Source organism: Colossoma macropomum, unplaced genomic scaffold, assembly GCF_904425465.1.
Source record: "Colossoma macropomum unplaced genomic scaffold, Colossoma_macropomum, whole genome shotgun sequence".
In the NCBI taxonomy this organism is placed as follows: domain Eukaryota; kingdom Metazoa; phylum Chordata; class Actinopteri; order Characiformes; family Serrasalmidae; genus Colossoma; species Colossoma macropomum.
In genome coordinates, this window is record NW_023494798.1 from 32,541,547 (window position 1) to 32,557,707 (window position 16,161).

The window sequence follows — 16,161 nt, forward strand, 5'->3', positions numbered from 1 at the left end:
GCTTTTCCATAATACTGTTCTTAAGACTAGAGGGGAGTTCAGTGTTAGAAAGAGGAAAGTGACTGGCGGAGAGAGAGAGAGGGGAAGAAAGTTTCATTTAAAAATACATACCAGTGTATTCAGACCAGGATAGCTGAAGAAGTCGAGATCTTAAACATTTTACGGGATTTTTAAACAACTTATCTGGTTTAAATGGCAATTTCATTGGGGAGTAGAATTCATTTCAGTTCACATTCAGTCAGAGCTGGTTCTCGTGGTTTGTCCCCAGCTTAGAAATAAGTTCAATTGAATTGGGACCCAGTTTTACTCCATTTTAACCCTTAGAAGTGTCAGTTATCACCAGCGATAACTCAGCGAATCTCACTGAAAAAAGATGAGAAATTTCACTCCAGACCACATTTGTCCTCTACTTGCTAATACGAGGCCTCGGCGCTAAATAAAAACAAACTGGTATGATATTTTCTTGTGAAAAATTCAGGATGATCGATTATATGCACCTACTTTCCATGCTGTCATTAGCTTGTAGGCTTTTAGCATTAACAAATTTGATGAACATCTTAAATGAAATCACATTTTAGATAATATAATATTATCTAATAGTAACTCAAAATCTTTTTGTAATAATGAGTTTCACTGCTCATTTTAGAAGCTGCAAACACGAGCACTGGTGAGCTCCTGCTGGTGTGGGTTCAGAGCTGTTTCTTCCCTTTAAATGATGCAAGCACATGCGAAATGGTGCTATTAGGAATTTGAGACTGCTAAACATGTATGAGTGAGTGAGTGAGCTCCAAAGCCACGTCCACATGCTTTACATATATATAGAAAAAACAAATCAAGGTGTTTTCCATGGTTCTTTTACAACTTATCTGAACCATCACGACACATGCTTTAACCGTAAAAGGGAATAAAACAGCACATATACATATTAATATTATATAGCAAGCTGTTAAAAGTTAAATTTAGTCCACTTAAGCATCATCATTGGCTTTCCTGTCAATCATTACACTTTCATGAAGTTCAGTTTTGTTTCGCAGAATGAAAACCATTCTTTACATTTTTGCCACGTCACTTTTGATATCAAAATAAATGGTAAAACGTCAGAAGCACAGATATAGAATGTAAATGTATCTGTAACTTAATGCTGCAACGTACAATAGAGTTATACAAGTAACATATTGAACTACACAGCAAATCGATAGTAATAACTCGACTTCTAAGGGTTAATACAGAACTTTAGCTATAAGCGGAAATATTTGATATTTTTGCAGCTGAAACATCCTCGGGTCATGGCTCCCAGTGGTCTGTGGTGGTTTGTACACTTTATTGTGAATATTAAAGGAATGTCCGGCACTTTCTCGCTCTCTTCCTCCCTCCTTTCATCCCTCCTCTTTAGATATACGAGAAAAAGGGATGTTTTCTCCAAGCTTCTATTAAGTCAACCGAAAAGCTGCGATCCGACATGATGCAACCATGCTGTAAAGGGCACAGTTCACGTTCATGTACATAGCAAACTGCATTCTTCTGCATGACACATGCGATACTTATGTTATTATGCTTCACATAATCTCTGTGAACTCATTTCTTCCTCTTCAGCTTAAATATACTCCAATAGTGGTTGAATAGCCTAAAGTGAACTTCTTTAAAAAAACGTGATACTGTTTATTAAGAGTAATATTACTTCCAAAAGACTAACAGGTACCATAGTAAATACTTGACGTCCTTTATTAGGTAATTAAATAAGAGAGTGTACCGTATACTTGGTTATTAAGTTATACCTATGTGTCAATATGCAATGCTTCATTACGCTGATATGGTTCAATAGAATAACTGATATGTACTATAGTGCACTGTTTATAGATTACAGGGCAGGTCATGGATTAGGATTCTCTCTTTCTCGTCACAAATAAGGGCCACTCGTCTAGGCATTCTTATTATTGCATTAAACGACCAGTTTCCTCTACAACCTCACATCTGTGCAACGAGGCCAAGAGGCCCAATAGTTCACAGAGGACGAGGGGAACGCTTAAAGGAACACTTCAGCGCTTTTCTGACCTAATCTCTCTCTGTTGTAACTGTAGTGCACTGTCATTTACCACAGACGGTCATTTTGAAGCACTTTGCAATACTCAGAAAAGAACAGAAAACCTGTGGACTTATAATGGAAGTCAATGGGCAGTTGCTGGATTCCACGAACAGAACACTTTGTTGAATTTTTTAGTCAATTTAGCTGTAAATCTGTATAATTTTTGCTTTCTGGACTAGTTTTTCAGAGGAATACATTTGTGGTAATTCGTTAACAATGTAGTGGTCACCATAGATATCGGAAAAATCCTTACAGAAACTACCCAGGGGGTCTTAAATGTGCTTTTTCTCTAAACTTTACACTTGCAGGATAAATTGTTGTTCTTCAGTCGCATGCAAAAGTCTGAGTGCCCCCGCTCAAATGACGCTTTGCTGACTTTCTAAGTGAAAATAAGTGAACACATCCTCTACACTGCAAAAAATAGTATCTCGTCAAGTAAAATTATCTTTAAGTCTAGTCGATATATCTAATATTTCTCCTGCTGAGATTGTTGTAAGCTTATTTTAAGATTATGTGACTTATTTTTAAACATTTTTTATAGTTTTAAGTGATTTTTAAGTAAAATTATCTCACTATAGTGGCAGATAATTTAGCTTGTTTTAAGAAATGTGCTTGTGGTAATTTGTGGTAATTCGTTAACAACGTAGTGGTCACCACAGATACCGGAAAACCTTACAGAAAGTACACAGGGCGTCTTAAATGTGCCTTTTCTGTAAATGTTATGCTTTTAGGATAAAGTGTTATTCTTCAGTCGCATGCAAAAGTTTGAGTGCCCCTGCTCAAATGACTTTCTAAGTGAAAATAAGTGAACACATCCTCTACTTCTGCACATTTTCATGCACGATTATTGTTTATTTGCAATGGAAAAAAAATCTAAAAACTTAGTCTGTGCAAAAGTTAGGGCACATTTTCTGTTCTATTTTTTTCTAATATGTTAATCTCAGCAAATACGTAGAAAATGGCACTAATATTTGCAGAAGCGTGTTCTCTGTAGAGGATGTGTTCACTTACATTCACTTAGAAAATCAACAAAATATGTACTTTGACCAAAGGTGTTCAAGCTTCTGCACATTGGTTAATGCTCAAAACTTCAAAAATGACCTCATGTCATTTATGGTAAGCTGTAAAACGGAACAAGATATCGAAGCTACATAAAAACAGAAAATAGAAGACCTTCCTTTTTAGAACTGCATTTAAGAACATTCTTATGAACATCTTAGTGTTTGTCTTTTGCACTGTTTTGTGGCTTTTTTACTGCTGCTGTATTGTTGTAGTTACTGTGTAATAGCTATAGTTTAACCCTTGTGTGGTGTTCAGGTCTGTGGGACCCGTTTTCAAATGTTTACTACAAGAAAAAATGATGTGATTTTTTATTATTATTATTGTTTCAACCTCAGATTCTTGGCCTTTGCTCATTTTCTTTAAAGAACATATAAAATAACACATTTTCGGTGCCTTCACACTGTTCACCCCCCACACATTTATACTGCACATGTGGTGTTGGGGAAAAAACCTACTTCACTTTTAATGTAAGTCAATGGAACCAGACTTTCTTCCAAGTCATGTTGGGTCGTTTCTGGGTCCATTCATCATGAAATTTACATACAATATACAGGGCAACATGTATTTTCAAATTATGTCAAAAATAATAAAAAAAAAACACATCACAAATGGAGATACGAGGTTTTCTTCCGACAACAGCGATAAATTTCAAACATTTATTCACAGAATTCGGCGACTGCCCATTGACTTCTATTATAACTTTTCAAATAAATGGGTTTCAGTTCTTTTCTGTGGACAGGGAAATGTTTTAAGTGGTAATCATTGTAATGGTACAGGGGCATCAGAATGAGATTAGGTTTAGAAAACGCTGACGTTCACCTTAAAGACTAAGTCTACGACCCGGAGCAGGTGTCGGAGAAAGGCAGGATGAACCTTTATCCGTTCCCATTCGCCTCGGCTCACCCGTTCCTCCGCCCTGTTTGCTACCTGCGTTCATCCCAATGCAGTAAAATCCCTTTAAATCCTAACGGAGATCCTGAAAGTTGAACCGGAGCAGCGTCCGTCCCAATTGTCCTCCGTGTTGGCACGCGTTCGATTGAGTTTAACTGCCATCAGACCTGGAACCTCCAGCTAAGTGCCACAGACAGAAATCCTCGCGATATTTTACATCACGCGCTTCGGCACGTCGTTGCTTTTTTTTTCCCCCGTGTGTTTTTCAGTGCGTTCGTGCGTACATGCAGTTGCATGCCTCCGCAAGAGCACATAAATGCACACATATATATAAATATAATATGCACATCATAATTTAGAAGCTTACTCTATCCCGATGAACAAACTAATGAAGAAACCAGCTCACTCCAGCGTCCTCTACTAAGCGAATAACTGAGATTACTGTAAGTACTCGATGTCCTAATGAAGTTTAAAACCACGTCGCACTGCCCTACAGCGGATATATTTATTACAAATGTACCTAATAAACTGCTACAAGCTGGAAGACACCCTTGTTATCGATGCTAGAAGATGAACAGAAAACAGTTGGATAAAATATGCGTGTAAGAGGAAATCAAAATTTGAAAAAACAGCCCTTCTGAAAGGGTACGCTATGAGGGAATCTGAACTGAATCGAATTTACATAAATAAAAATAAAATAAAAAAAAAAACAAAACAACCCTGTACTAATATCTAAAAGTTATAAAATTTGGCAGCATAACTTGTCGAGTCGTGATGAGCATGGTGATGACGATATTGCGCCACGTACATTCCTACACACCGGCATTATTACGCGAAAAAAAAACCAAAAAAAAACAAAACCCGGATCGTTTCAAAGTCGCGATTGGTCGAAATCATTCTGGAGTTTCTGCAGGAGTTAATCGTCGAGAAATGTGGAATTAAAGAAAGAAAAAAAAAAGACCTAATGCAACAACGTAGGCCCAAAATTATAAGACAAAACACGAGAGAAAAGAAAAATCTATTTAAATAAAAAATAAAAAAGCAGCTTTTACAAAAACACTTAAGAATGCATAAAGTGACCCTTTTTTTTTCTTTTGTTCTTGCAAACAGACGTGGTCCCTGTTGATCACAGAGTGCCAATGTAAGACTTGAGTAGTTGCATACGATGTTTGACTCCAGATCTGTTGGGGAAAGTAAGAGCAGTGAGTAATAAGGTCGGACAAATACTGCATCTCAACAGATGATACTGTATAATGCGTTATAATACCTTTAAATGTATTTCCGAGTGTGGTGTTCAAATTGGTTTATTTTGGTGTAACACACAAAATTTAAAATTTTGTATTTACACTCATTGTCCAGTTTTATTAGCTCCACTTACCATACAGACGCACTTTGTAGTTCTATAATCGTAGATTGACCATATAACCCAATTAATACCTGCTCTGTGGGGGTCATGACCTTTGAAGAACAGGGTAACAAAGCATGCAGAGAAACAGACGGACTACAGTCTGTAATTGTAGAACTTCAAAGTGCTCCTATACGGTCAGTGGAGCTGATAAAATGAGTGCAGAAACAAGAAGGTGGACTTACTGCATTTTTCTCACTTTTTAAGATTAAAAGAATTTGATGTGGTGCGTAAACATCGTTAAAATTTACAAATATGTGCCTGTTTAGCCCCGCCCATTCACACTGAAGCTATAAAGAGTGTTTCAGCTCTGTATGCTTTGTGAAAGAGGCACAATACGGGGCAGCCAATCAGAACAGAGTTCATTTACATATATATGTCTTAAAAGCACAGTAATAAACAGCTTGTTTAATTGCAAGAGCTAAAGAGAGGCTGAAAAATGGTCATGTAAAACTGAATTACAGCATTTTTGATACATAAAACCACACAAACATTATACATGGACCTCAAGACAAGAAATAAAATGTAAGAATAATGTAGGATATGGGATTTTTGGGAAATATGTCAGTAACGCTTTCTTCTACAGTTCCCTAGGCGCTAGGTATTAAAGCAAATGTGAGGGACAAACTCCAAAGTACTAGATAATTACTTTGGCTTACATGACGGTAAGTTCCAAGACTAACTAAGAACCAAGAAGTCTAACTAAATTACAATGAAATGCTCAACAGGTTCTAGCTATTAACTGAGTAAGTGTGAGGTGCAAACTACACAGCACTGTGTAATTATTTTAGGTAATTAGTACCAAGACAGTCTAACTAAATTACACTGAAATGACTAACTAGCCTTAAGCTGATAAAGAACATATCTCAGAAATATCTGTAACAACAAGGTGGTAAATACTGTACAAACATACACTAAATGTCACTGCAATGTCACACATTTATGCAGGGAAGTAAACCAGGTGGGTAAGTTATATGGAGTAAAATGACTATAAAAAGCACAAAGTACTTTATTAATCTACAATCCATCTCTTTACCCAAAATAGTTACACAGTACTCTGGAGTTTGTACCCCATACGATAATATCTAGAACTTAGGGGACTGTAAACGTAAGTGTTATATATTATCTAATAACTAAAAAAGGCTAAAAAAAGGAGAAAAGTGCCGCTGTAGATTTATTTCAAATGTGCACATCGGTTTCATGTGAATATAAAAACATGTAAATATTAAAACAACACAGTTTTGTCTTTGTTTACTTTTTTGAGATGTGTTGCTGTAATTTCTTCTATTTGTGTTGAACGATGTACAAATTTAGTAAAATTAAATCAAAAAGGACCATTTTTTCAGTGCAGTTTGTGCTGCTGTGAGTGAACGGCTAGACTTCTTCTCCCGCTCGAATCTTCAAGCCTTTGTTTCTGATCCCAGATTGAAAAATCAGTATCAAAAATTGTTTGATTTTAATGATTATAGCTATCGCTAATGTTTTATCAGGATACTGCTTTTTGCCTTGTGCACGGGCAAAGATTTAAACTTACATGATTGGCAGGTGGGCTCTACCAGTGAGGTGGCACATAGCTGTACCCAGGCGTTCCTTGGGGACGATACGTTGGCACGGTAACGGGGTGTGGTCCAATGGGAGTGTGTTGGGGCGTGGTCAACAGTGTACCTGATGATTCAATACACATCACTGTGAGTTTATTCATATTTTAACAAGTGCATTTTCACTGAAACACAGAGTGCAGACTGCACTGTATGGATGAGGTCATGCGTCAATCTGTAGTCATGCCCATATTAGGGAGTCCAGGTGCAGCTTTCATGCTGTGATATTTGTATTTAGGTGCCTTAATTACCTTTATTTTAAACCAGTGATATTCAGAGTAAATTTTTATGCAGGACAAAATGTATCGATTTTTGAAAGATTTTTGTTTACACCGATTTTCTAAATAATTAATTCATCATTCATTTTTACTGATAGAGAAAAAAGGCTTAAGCCTTTAAGCCTTCAGAGGTCTGTGTGTTTTCTGATGGAAAAAACTCTAACGAGTGATTTTTTCTAATGCATATAATTTTAAAACTTGTAGATGCAAAACAATTCAACAGGTTTTAGTCACAGTATGATCACATTTATGATGTTAAACACAATATTAAGTACATACCTTACAATTACATACCTACAGATTATGAAAGTATGCAAGAACGTTTTGTGTAATTATACAATGTAAATCAAATATATACAGATGTATGCAGATGTTTGAACACCCCTGGTCAAATGAGATGTTCTGATGATTTTCTAAGTGAAAATAAAACATCCTCTACTGCAGGGGCATCAAACTCAACCCTAACAGGGCCAAATCCACAGGCCAGCTGTGCTTTTATTATACGTTCACTTAACATTTTGCCGTGTACGGAGCCCTGTTGGTGACATCCTGTATAAATAACAATAAGTAAGGCGTGGGAACGAGAAAATTAAGTTGTGGCCATGACTTAGTAAGCCATGGGAACGAGATCCTAATGCGTGGCCACAACTTAGTAAGGCATGGGAACGAGATAAGTCGTGGCTATGACTTAGTAAGGCATGGGAACAAGATCCTAATGCGTGGCCACAACTTAGAAAGGTGTGGGAACAAGATAATTGGGTCGTGGCCATGACTTAGTATGGCATGGGAACGAGATCCTAATGCGTGGTCACAACTTAGTAAGGCACGGGAACGAGATAAGTCGTGGCTATTACTTAGTAAGGCACGGGAACGAGATCCTAATGCGTGGCCACAACTTAGAAAGGTGTGGGAACAAGATAATTGGGTCATGGCCATGACTTAGTAAGGCATGGGAACAAGATCCTCATGTGTGGCCACAACTTAGAAAGGTGTGGGAACAAGATAATTGGGTCGTGGCCATGACTTGGAAACAAGATCCTAATGCATGGCCATGACTTAGAAAGGTGTGGGAACAAGATAATTGGGTCGTGGCCATGACTTAGTAAGGCATGGGAACAAGATCCTAATGCGTGGCCACAACTTAGAAAGGTGTGGGAACAAGATAATTGGGTCATGACCATGACTTAGTAAGGCATGGGAACGAGATTCTAATGCGTGGCCACAACTTAGAAAGGTGTGGGAACAAGATAATTGGGTCGTGGCCACAACTTAGAAAGGTGTGGGAACAAGATAATTGGGTCGTGGCCACAACTTAGAAAGGTGTGGGAACAAGATAATTGTGTCGTGGTCATGACTTAGTAAGGCACGGGAACGAGATCCTAATGCGTGGCCACAACTTAGTAAGGCACGGGAACGAGATAAGTCGTGGCCATGCCTTAGTAAGCCATGGGAACGAGATTCTAATGCGTGGCCACAACTTAGTAAGGCATGGGAACGAGATAAGTCGTGGCTATGACTTAGTAAGGCATGGGAACAAGATCCTAATGCGTGGCCAAAACTTAGAAAGGTGTGGGAACAAGATAATTGGGTCATGGCCATGACTTAGTAAGGCATGGCAACAAGATCCTCATGCGTGGCCAGAACTTAGAAAGGTGTGGGAACAAGATAATTGGGTCGTGGCCATGACTTGGAAACAAGATCCTAATGCATGGCCACAACTTAGAAAGGTGTGGGAACAAGATAATTGGGTCGTGGCCATGACTTAGTAAGGCATGGGAACAAGATCCTAACGCATGGCCACAACTTAGTAAGGCATGGGAACGAGATAAGTCATGGCCACGACTTAGTAAGCAATGGGAACGAGATCCTAATGTGTGGCCATGGCTTAGTTAGGTGTGAGAATGAGATAATTAATCCTTGACCACAGCTTAATAAGGCATGATCTCATTCCCACACCTTAATACAGTGTGGCCACAGGAAAAAAAAAACCACAAAAATTAATGTGCCATAACTTTTGCACCGGCCACATTTAATGTTTAACTTTTCCCCAATATGCTAAATCCAGAAAATAAACAGTAACTGTGAAATAAACATGAATAGTAAATATTTAATGTTCTTTTATTATTTTCACTCAAAATAATAGATAATAAATAAACTTCTGCATATGACTGTAACTTTATCTTACTGAACAGTGATTTACTTAAATTATACGATCAACAAAACGTTCAGAAGATCTGGTGTAAAGTCATTTAATGCTTATGTCCTGTAGTAACTCTGATGTGAAACTTTGGACCATCTGACCTGCTGACATGGCCATTGTGGTTCCTGCCACCATTCCCATGGCCACTCCATTGGGGCGGGGGGCCGGGACGGGGGCGGGGTAGATAGCGGAGGGGATGCTGTTGGGCTGGACCACCGTGGTGTGGTGGATTACATGCGGCTGGGCAGCGTACACCGGCTGTGTGTAATAAGCTCCCTGAGGAGAAGAGGAAGAGAGGCATAGGAGGTAAGAGCAGTGTAATTAATGAATGAGTGTAATTACAGAGTCAGATTAGCTGCTGTAATACGCGGCTCTGGGTTACAGTTAAAGGATCACGACTCATTATCTCTCCAGCCTGAGTGCTTAATCATCTATCACGGGCTTATGAGACGGATCAAACGCTCTTAATATGGTTTTCTTCATGGTCATACACATTCTTTTGGATAATATTCAGAATCTTGGCTTAAAAAACGTTTTATTTATTATTTATCATAAAAATCAGATGACTGAACTGCAGCAGAAGTCATGTCTGGTGCTTGTCCAAAAAAGATTGCAAAACATTAAAACTTTGTACCCTTAAACTTGCCAAGTCTTATTCACTTAGTCATCAGTGACAGTGAGAGAGAGTCATTGCATCATGTCAGTTGACGTAATATGCCGTTTAGTCATTTTTATCACTGTTTTACATCTTTACATGTCAAATCAGCAAGTTTTTTCCCATAATTCATAGAAAGTGCAATCTAACAGCTTTATTTAAAGTATTTTAAGCAGTGGAGAACCCTCAGGGAAACTGGTCAATGGAAAATAATCCAATCAGGATTGTCTTCTCAGTGGTATCTAAGCAGATACAGCTGTAGTGAAATCTGAAATTTCAGGATCGACTGAATCGTTTCTTACAGAATCACAGAGATTTGCACCTCTACTAGATTCCTTACCTGAGCGTAGAGGTTCTGTTGAGGGTAGGCACTTCGGATGGGGTACATGGCCGTGGGGTAAGGGTTTGGAGAGGGGGAGTACGGAGGGGGGGCTCCATTAGACTGAGTCGGGGGCACTTTATAGGGAGTACCTGCAGTGTATCCTACACACAGAGAGAGAGAGAGAGAGAGAGAGAGAGAGAGAAAGAGAGAGAGAGAAAGAGAGAGAGAGAAAGAGAGTGAGAGGGAGAAGAAAGGGAGCAGGAGAAAGGAAGAAAAAACGACAGACAGAAAAAGTGAAGGAGAGGAAGGAGAGAGAGAGACAGAGAGAGAGAGAGGAGAGAGAGGGAGGGAGAGAGAGAGGCAAGAGAGAAGGAGAAAGAAAAAAGTGAAAAGAGGGAGAAAGAGAGAAGATGGGGAGCAAGAAAAAAGAATGACAGAAAAAGAGGGAGAGGGAGAAAGTGAAGGAAAAGAAGGACAGAAAACAGACAAAAAAAGAAAGAAAGAAAGAAAGAACAAAGGAGCGAAAGTGTAAATTCAGAGAGTGAGAGAAGAAAACGACAAAAAAGAAAGAAAAAAGGGAAAGAAAAAACAGAAAAGAGAGAAAGAGAGGTGGAAAGAAGATAAAGAAAGAAGACAGAGTAGAGAAGGAAAAAAAGAAGGAAAGAAAGAAAGAAAGAATGAATCAAGAGAGAGAGTGTAAGTTCAGAGTAAAAGAAAGTGAGAAACAAAAAAAAAGAAAAAGAGGGAAAGAAACAGAAGAGAGAAAAAGAGAGAAGACGGAGTAGAGTAGAAAAAAGAAAGAAAGAAAGTCTGATTAGTTTTCAGGTCAGGACTCCTAAGACAGACTAAAACAGTTAGTAACAGTTTGAGTGTCTGTTCAAACAGAGCTCTAACGACCAGATAACGATCATCTACACTCGTTTGTTCATTTCTGTTTTATCACTGGGGGCTTTATTAAAAGCTGAGTGTCTCCACCTTCTGGACATGTTCAGACATAATAACACAGACTGACCTCCTGACTTTACAGCAGAGTGAAGCTCACTGAACAGCACAAACATACAGCCGTCACTGACAGGACAACAAAAACAAACAAACAACCAAACAAAGCAGCGCACGCGATCAAACACAACCACACTCACACAAACACTGCCCCGGTTTTAACTGAACAGGGCAGGAATCGGCAACATGTGGCTCCAGAGCTGCATGCGGCTCTTTTACCGTCCTGTTGTGGCTCCACAGCAGAATCAGATTTGTAGGTAAAAATAAAATAATCCTCCTTTACAGTAAAATAAAGCTCTGCTGATCGTTCAACACAGTTTAACAATAAATGGTCTTAAACTCTGGAGTTAATGTAGAACTGCTAATTCACCCTTGAAGATCAGTACAGACTGCTGGTCACCATAGCAGCGCAGACAACAATCTCGCCTAGCTAGTAGCTAACGAAACGGCAAAGAGAAAGATTTAATTTGGAACTGAATGGACTTATTTGTGTTTATAATCACTCCAGCTGGTTTCCTGATACGTTTAATCTGCAGCCAGAAACTGTCAAACACTAAAAAAAGTCACAAAGCTGAAATCAGCTTCTTATTTTCCAGCTTCTTGTTCGAATTCTCCCGTTCCACCTTAAATAGAGCAGCAGTTACATTCCGCCTCAGGCACCATTTAAGGTGGAACAGGAAAATTCAAAGAACACGCTGGAGAATGAGAAGCGACTTCAGCCTCGTAAAAAGTCGAACACTAAGAGACATTTTACAAGAAACTGCTTTACTTGTGCGGAAAAGTTTCCTGCCAGAGATGCGAGAGGCATTCTTACAAATAGATACTTACCCATATAATAGGTGACATTATCATAGGTAACACAATAATGGGACATTATTCATGGTGTTCATTATTCATGATATATATATCCTAAAATATATTATACATATGGGGCATAATAATATTACATATAGGTACTTACATATATATAATGCACACATAGCATATTATTACATATAGATTCTTAAATACATTTAACACACAGGGGCCATATTGTTATGGCATCAGGGTACTTACTTACATATGGGGCATATTATTACTTAGTTACTTACAAGTATATATATACAATTCTGGGACATTTGCTTATTACATACAGATTCTTACACATACATTACGTATAGGTATTCGCACACATCGATATATATATAATGCACACAGAACAGAATATTATTACGTATAGGTACTTATAAAACTGCATGAAAACACATGGAGCGTGTCTGTGTGTGTGTTGGTACAGTGTAATGGTATAATGGTATATTTACTGAATGCAGTGGACGAGGCCTGGAACTGCCTGCTCTCTGAGCCCGCGTCCATGGCCAGGTCAAAGGAGCCTTCAGCAGGCCCCGTGGCCGACACCGTCTGGGGCCAGCCCTGCTTCACCAGCACCACTGTCCCAACACACACAGAACAAGGAGGGTTACACACACACACACACACACACACACACAGTACTGCACCATGCTGTACATTACAGCGCAGACTCAAAGTGCACAAGCTATTCCTGACTTGCTGTCTGTCTCGACGCACTTATAAAGCCCATGCAAGCTGCCACCAGCCCCTATAGTGGAATGGTTAAAGTGATAGTTCAGCCAAAAATGATCAGTCAAGACACTTCGGTGTCTGAAGTTTGCTTCTTTAGTTTTGCACTGGAGCTACGAGGCTAATGTGGCTAAGTAATGGAAGCTTATGTACTTTAGTACATGTTTATAGATAACAGTGTGTCATACGGCATCAGAAACTACATAATCAAGTCTATCAGAGATTACTGAAAGGTTTGCACATTAGTAGCATATAAGCTTCTATCAGTTTCCATCACAGCCAGCATAACTGGACTTTTTTCCCCAAAGCTGTGGTGCTCATTAACCACAGTGGACCCCTGCTTTTTAAACCGAACCTTGCAAACCCTTACAGTGACCTAGAACTCTCCTCTGTACCATAAAGCATCTTGCACAACTGGGCAAATGTGTATACCATTCATATCATCATACTACAGACTCTGCACACATATTCACTTTTATATATTACACTCTTTTGGCACGTTACACCATTTTATCTGCTCTTTCGTCTCTTATTCTACTTATATTTTATTATTAGCGATTGCAAAGCAATGTGCAAGACTATTGTGTTATTTTTCTGACAGATTTTTGACCAATTTGTGCTGCAGTTTTCAAAATATCGACACCGTTCCAGTTGCGGCATGTTCGGTCTGGTTGGGAACGCTGTGCTTGTGTACAGCTTTTCGATTGGATGTATGGTTTTCGTACAATCATCGTTAATAATGAATTTCTTTTCCGTAGGAATGAATGGGGGCAAAGGTTTGTGCAACCGGTTTATCTCATGATGATACAAGTCCATTAGCAACATTGTATTAACAACATGGGGTACCATAGCAACCACCTAGCAACACTCTACAAGCCCCCTGGGATACCATAGCAACCACGTGGGATACCACAGTAACTACCCAGAAACACCCTACCAGCCACCTGGGATACCATAGCAACCACCTTGGATACCACAGTAACCGCCTGAAACTCCCTACCAGGAACCTGGGAGATCATAGTAACCACCTAGGATACCAAAGTAACCGCCTGGAAACACCCTACCAACCACCTGGGATATCACAGCAACCACCTGGGATACCATAGTAACTTCCTAGAAACACCCTACCAGCCTGCTGGGATACCATAGCAACCACCTGGGATACCGCAGTAACCGCCTGGAAACACTCTAGCAAAAGTCTGGGAACTGATTAAGCTGCTCGATCACATATTTTATTCAGCAAAAGTTTTTTTCTAGTTATTTTTTATTTTATCCTTCTGTTGAAATCTTATTTTTTAAATATTTATTTACTTGTAGTAAGCAATTCTGATTCTATATTAGCCTCATAGTTCCAGTGCAAAACTTCAGAAGCAAAACCAAACACGTACACCAAACGTGTCAGGGTCACCAAGGTTGTTTTGCTAAACTATTCCTGAACCATTTTGCACCTAACCATAAAAATCCCTTCACAATAGAGCACTTTCCCCTCACGGCCACAAGGAGGCAGCGGTACGCTGCAGCTGCCGAGTCAGAGCTCATAGCCAAACACGCAGAGGAACAAAGAGAGCGGCTGCAGCGTGAACAATGCCGAGGCCTTCAGCTCGGAAAGACAAACACGAGCGTTCCCTCACATCCACAGCCCAGTGCTGGAGGGAGAGAGCAGCCAATCAGAGCCTGACAGCCAGCAGGGTAAAAGACAGGCAAAATAAAAGCATGCTCTCACTGGGTTAAAGGGGAGTTCCACCAATTTTTCAAAATTTCAGAATAATTCAGTCCTTGAGATGTAAACAGAGTCATTCCGAGTGGTTTAATATGAAACAGTTCATTGTAGAGAAACTTCAAGACTCTTCTTTCTTTACAGTGGTGGTGAGAGGAACCAGAAGTCACCATGACTACAACACCAATCTAGCCAGTTTATTTACTAACCAGTGAATCTACATGTGTCTGCTGAGTTTTTATATGGAATGTTGATGATGGTAAAATAGTGGAAAATATATTCTTATAAAATAAAAAAAAATTCTTTGGGGACTATTTTGCCTTACAATGCCCTGCATGTACCCCTCCGCCATGACAATTTTTGTATTAAAATACATTTTAAGCCTAAACCTCATCACAAAACAGTGTCTCAGTCATCAGGCAGTGAATTTATAGCCATTTCATGTAGTAACTTTCTGTGAGGGAGCTTTTACAGGTGGACGTCTGGTTCCTATCACCACCACTGTGAACAATTCTGACTCAGCAAGTTTCAGTAAGAGGGCATTTCAAAGCAAACCACTCTGAATGACTCTGTTTACATCTTAACCTTTTAAGTATACAGAAATTTTTGAAAAATTGATGGAATTCCCCTTTATCGAGCCAGGGCGACATGCTTCACTGCACTATCTCTATCTGGAAGAGGTGGAGATGAAGGGAAATATGGGCTTATGCTGCTACGTGTCCTATATATCCCCTTTTCTTACGTTTATTATTTGTTTATTTTATTTTTGATTATCTTTTTCCTACCTCTGTTGTTTTTTTTGTATTGTGAAGCACTTTGAGCTGCATTTATAACGCATGAAAGGTGTTATATAAATAAATTATTATTATTATTATTATTATTATTATTATTATTAGTAGTAGTAGTGTTAGTTTTATTATTATTATATACAACCATACACGACAGATTCTCCATCAATCTGAAGAACCATTTCATACAACTTAAAGACTCTTCTTTCTTTACAGTGGTGGTGATAGGAACCAGAAGTCACCATGACTACAACACAAATATAGGCAGTTTATTTACCCACCAGTGAATCTACATGTGTCTGCTGAGGTTTTATATGGAATAAAAAAATATTTGGGTACTATTTTGCCTTACGATGCCCTGCATGTACCCCTCTGCCTAATGCTGCTACGTGTAGTATCTGAATAACTGTTCCTGCTCTAAAGTTGCGCATGAATGTCACTTCATGCCATAATCACAGTGGCAACTCAGTGAAGCAATTCTGAGTGAGTTTTTCGTCAGACTTGTCACTGGTTCTACTCTTTTGTCATATGTGAGGAAAGGATGGTGGGTAATTCTTCATTTCTCTGAGATCAGCCCACTGTGAC

The 16,161-nt window shown here is 39.0% G+C and overlaps 1 protein-coding gene across 3 annotated transcripts in view; it reads right to left on the minus strand.

Moving 5' to 3' along the window:
* Nucleotides 1-3,583: 3,583 nt before the first annotated feature.
* Nucleotides 3,584-16,161, minus strand: part of fam168a (family with sequence similarity 168 member A) — a 59,432-nt gene continuing 46,854 nt past the window's right edge. For 2 of the 3 annotated variants that reach the window (XM_036585020.1, XM_036585021.1), the window contains 5 exons: nt 12,795-12,920; nt 10,513-10,655; nt 9,619-9,793; nt 6,976-7,106; nt 3,584-5,217 (listed from right to left, as the gene is read on the minus strand). In XM_036585020.1, coding sequence (XP_036440913.1) covers nt 6,994-7,106; nt 9,619-9,793; nt 10,513-10,655; nt 12,795-12,920 — 557 coding nt within the window. In that variant the 3' untranslated portion in view covers nt 3,584-5,217; nt 6,976-6,993. The remainder of the gene's footprint in view (nt 5,218-6,975; nt 7,107-9,618; nt 9,794-10,512; nt 10,656-12,794; nt 12,921-16,161) is intronic. The other variant, XM_036585023.1, reaches the window with a different exon arrangement.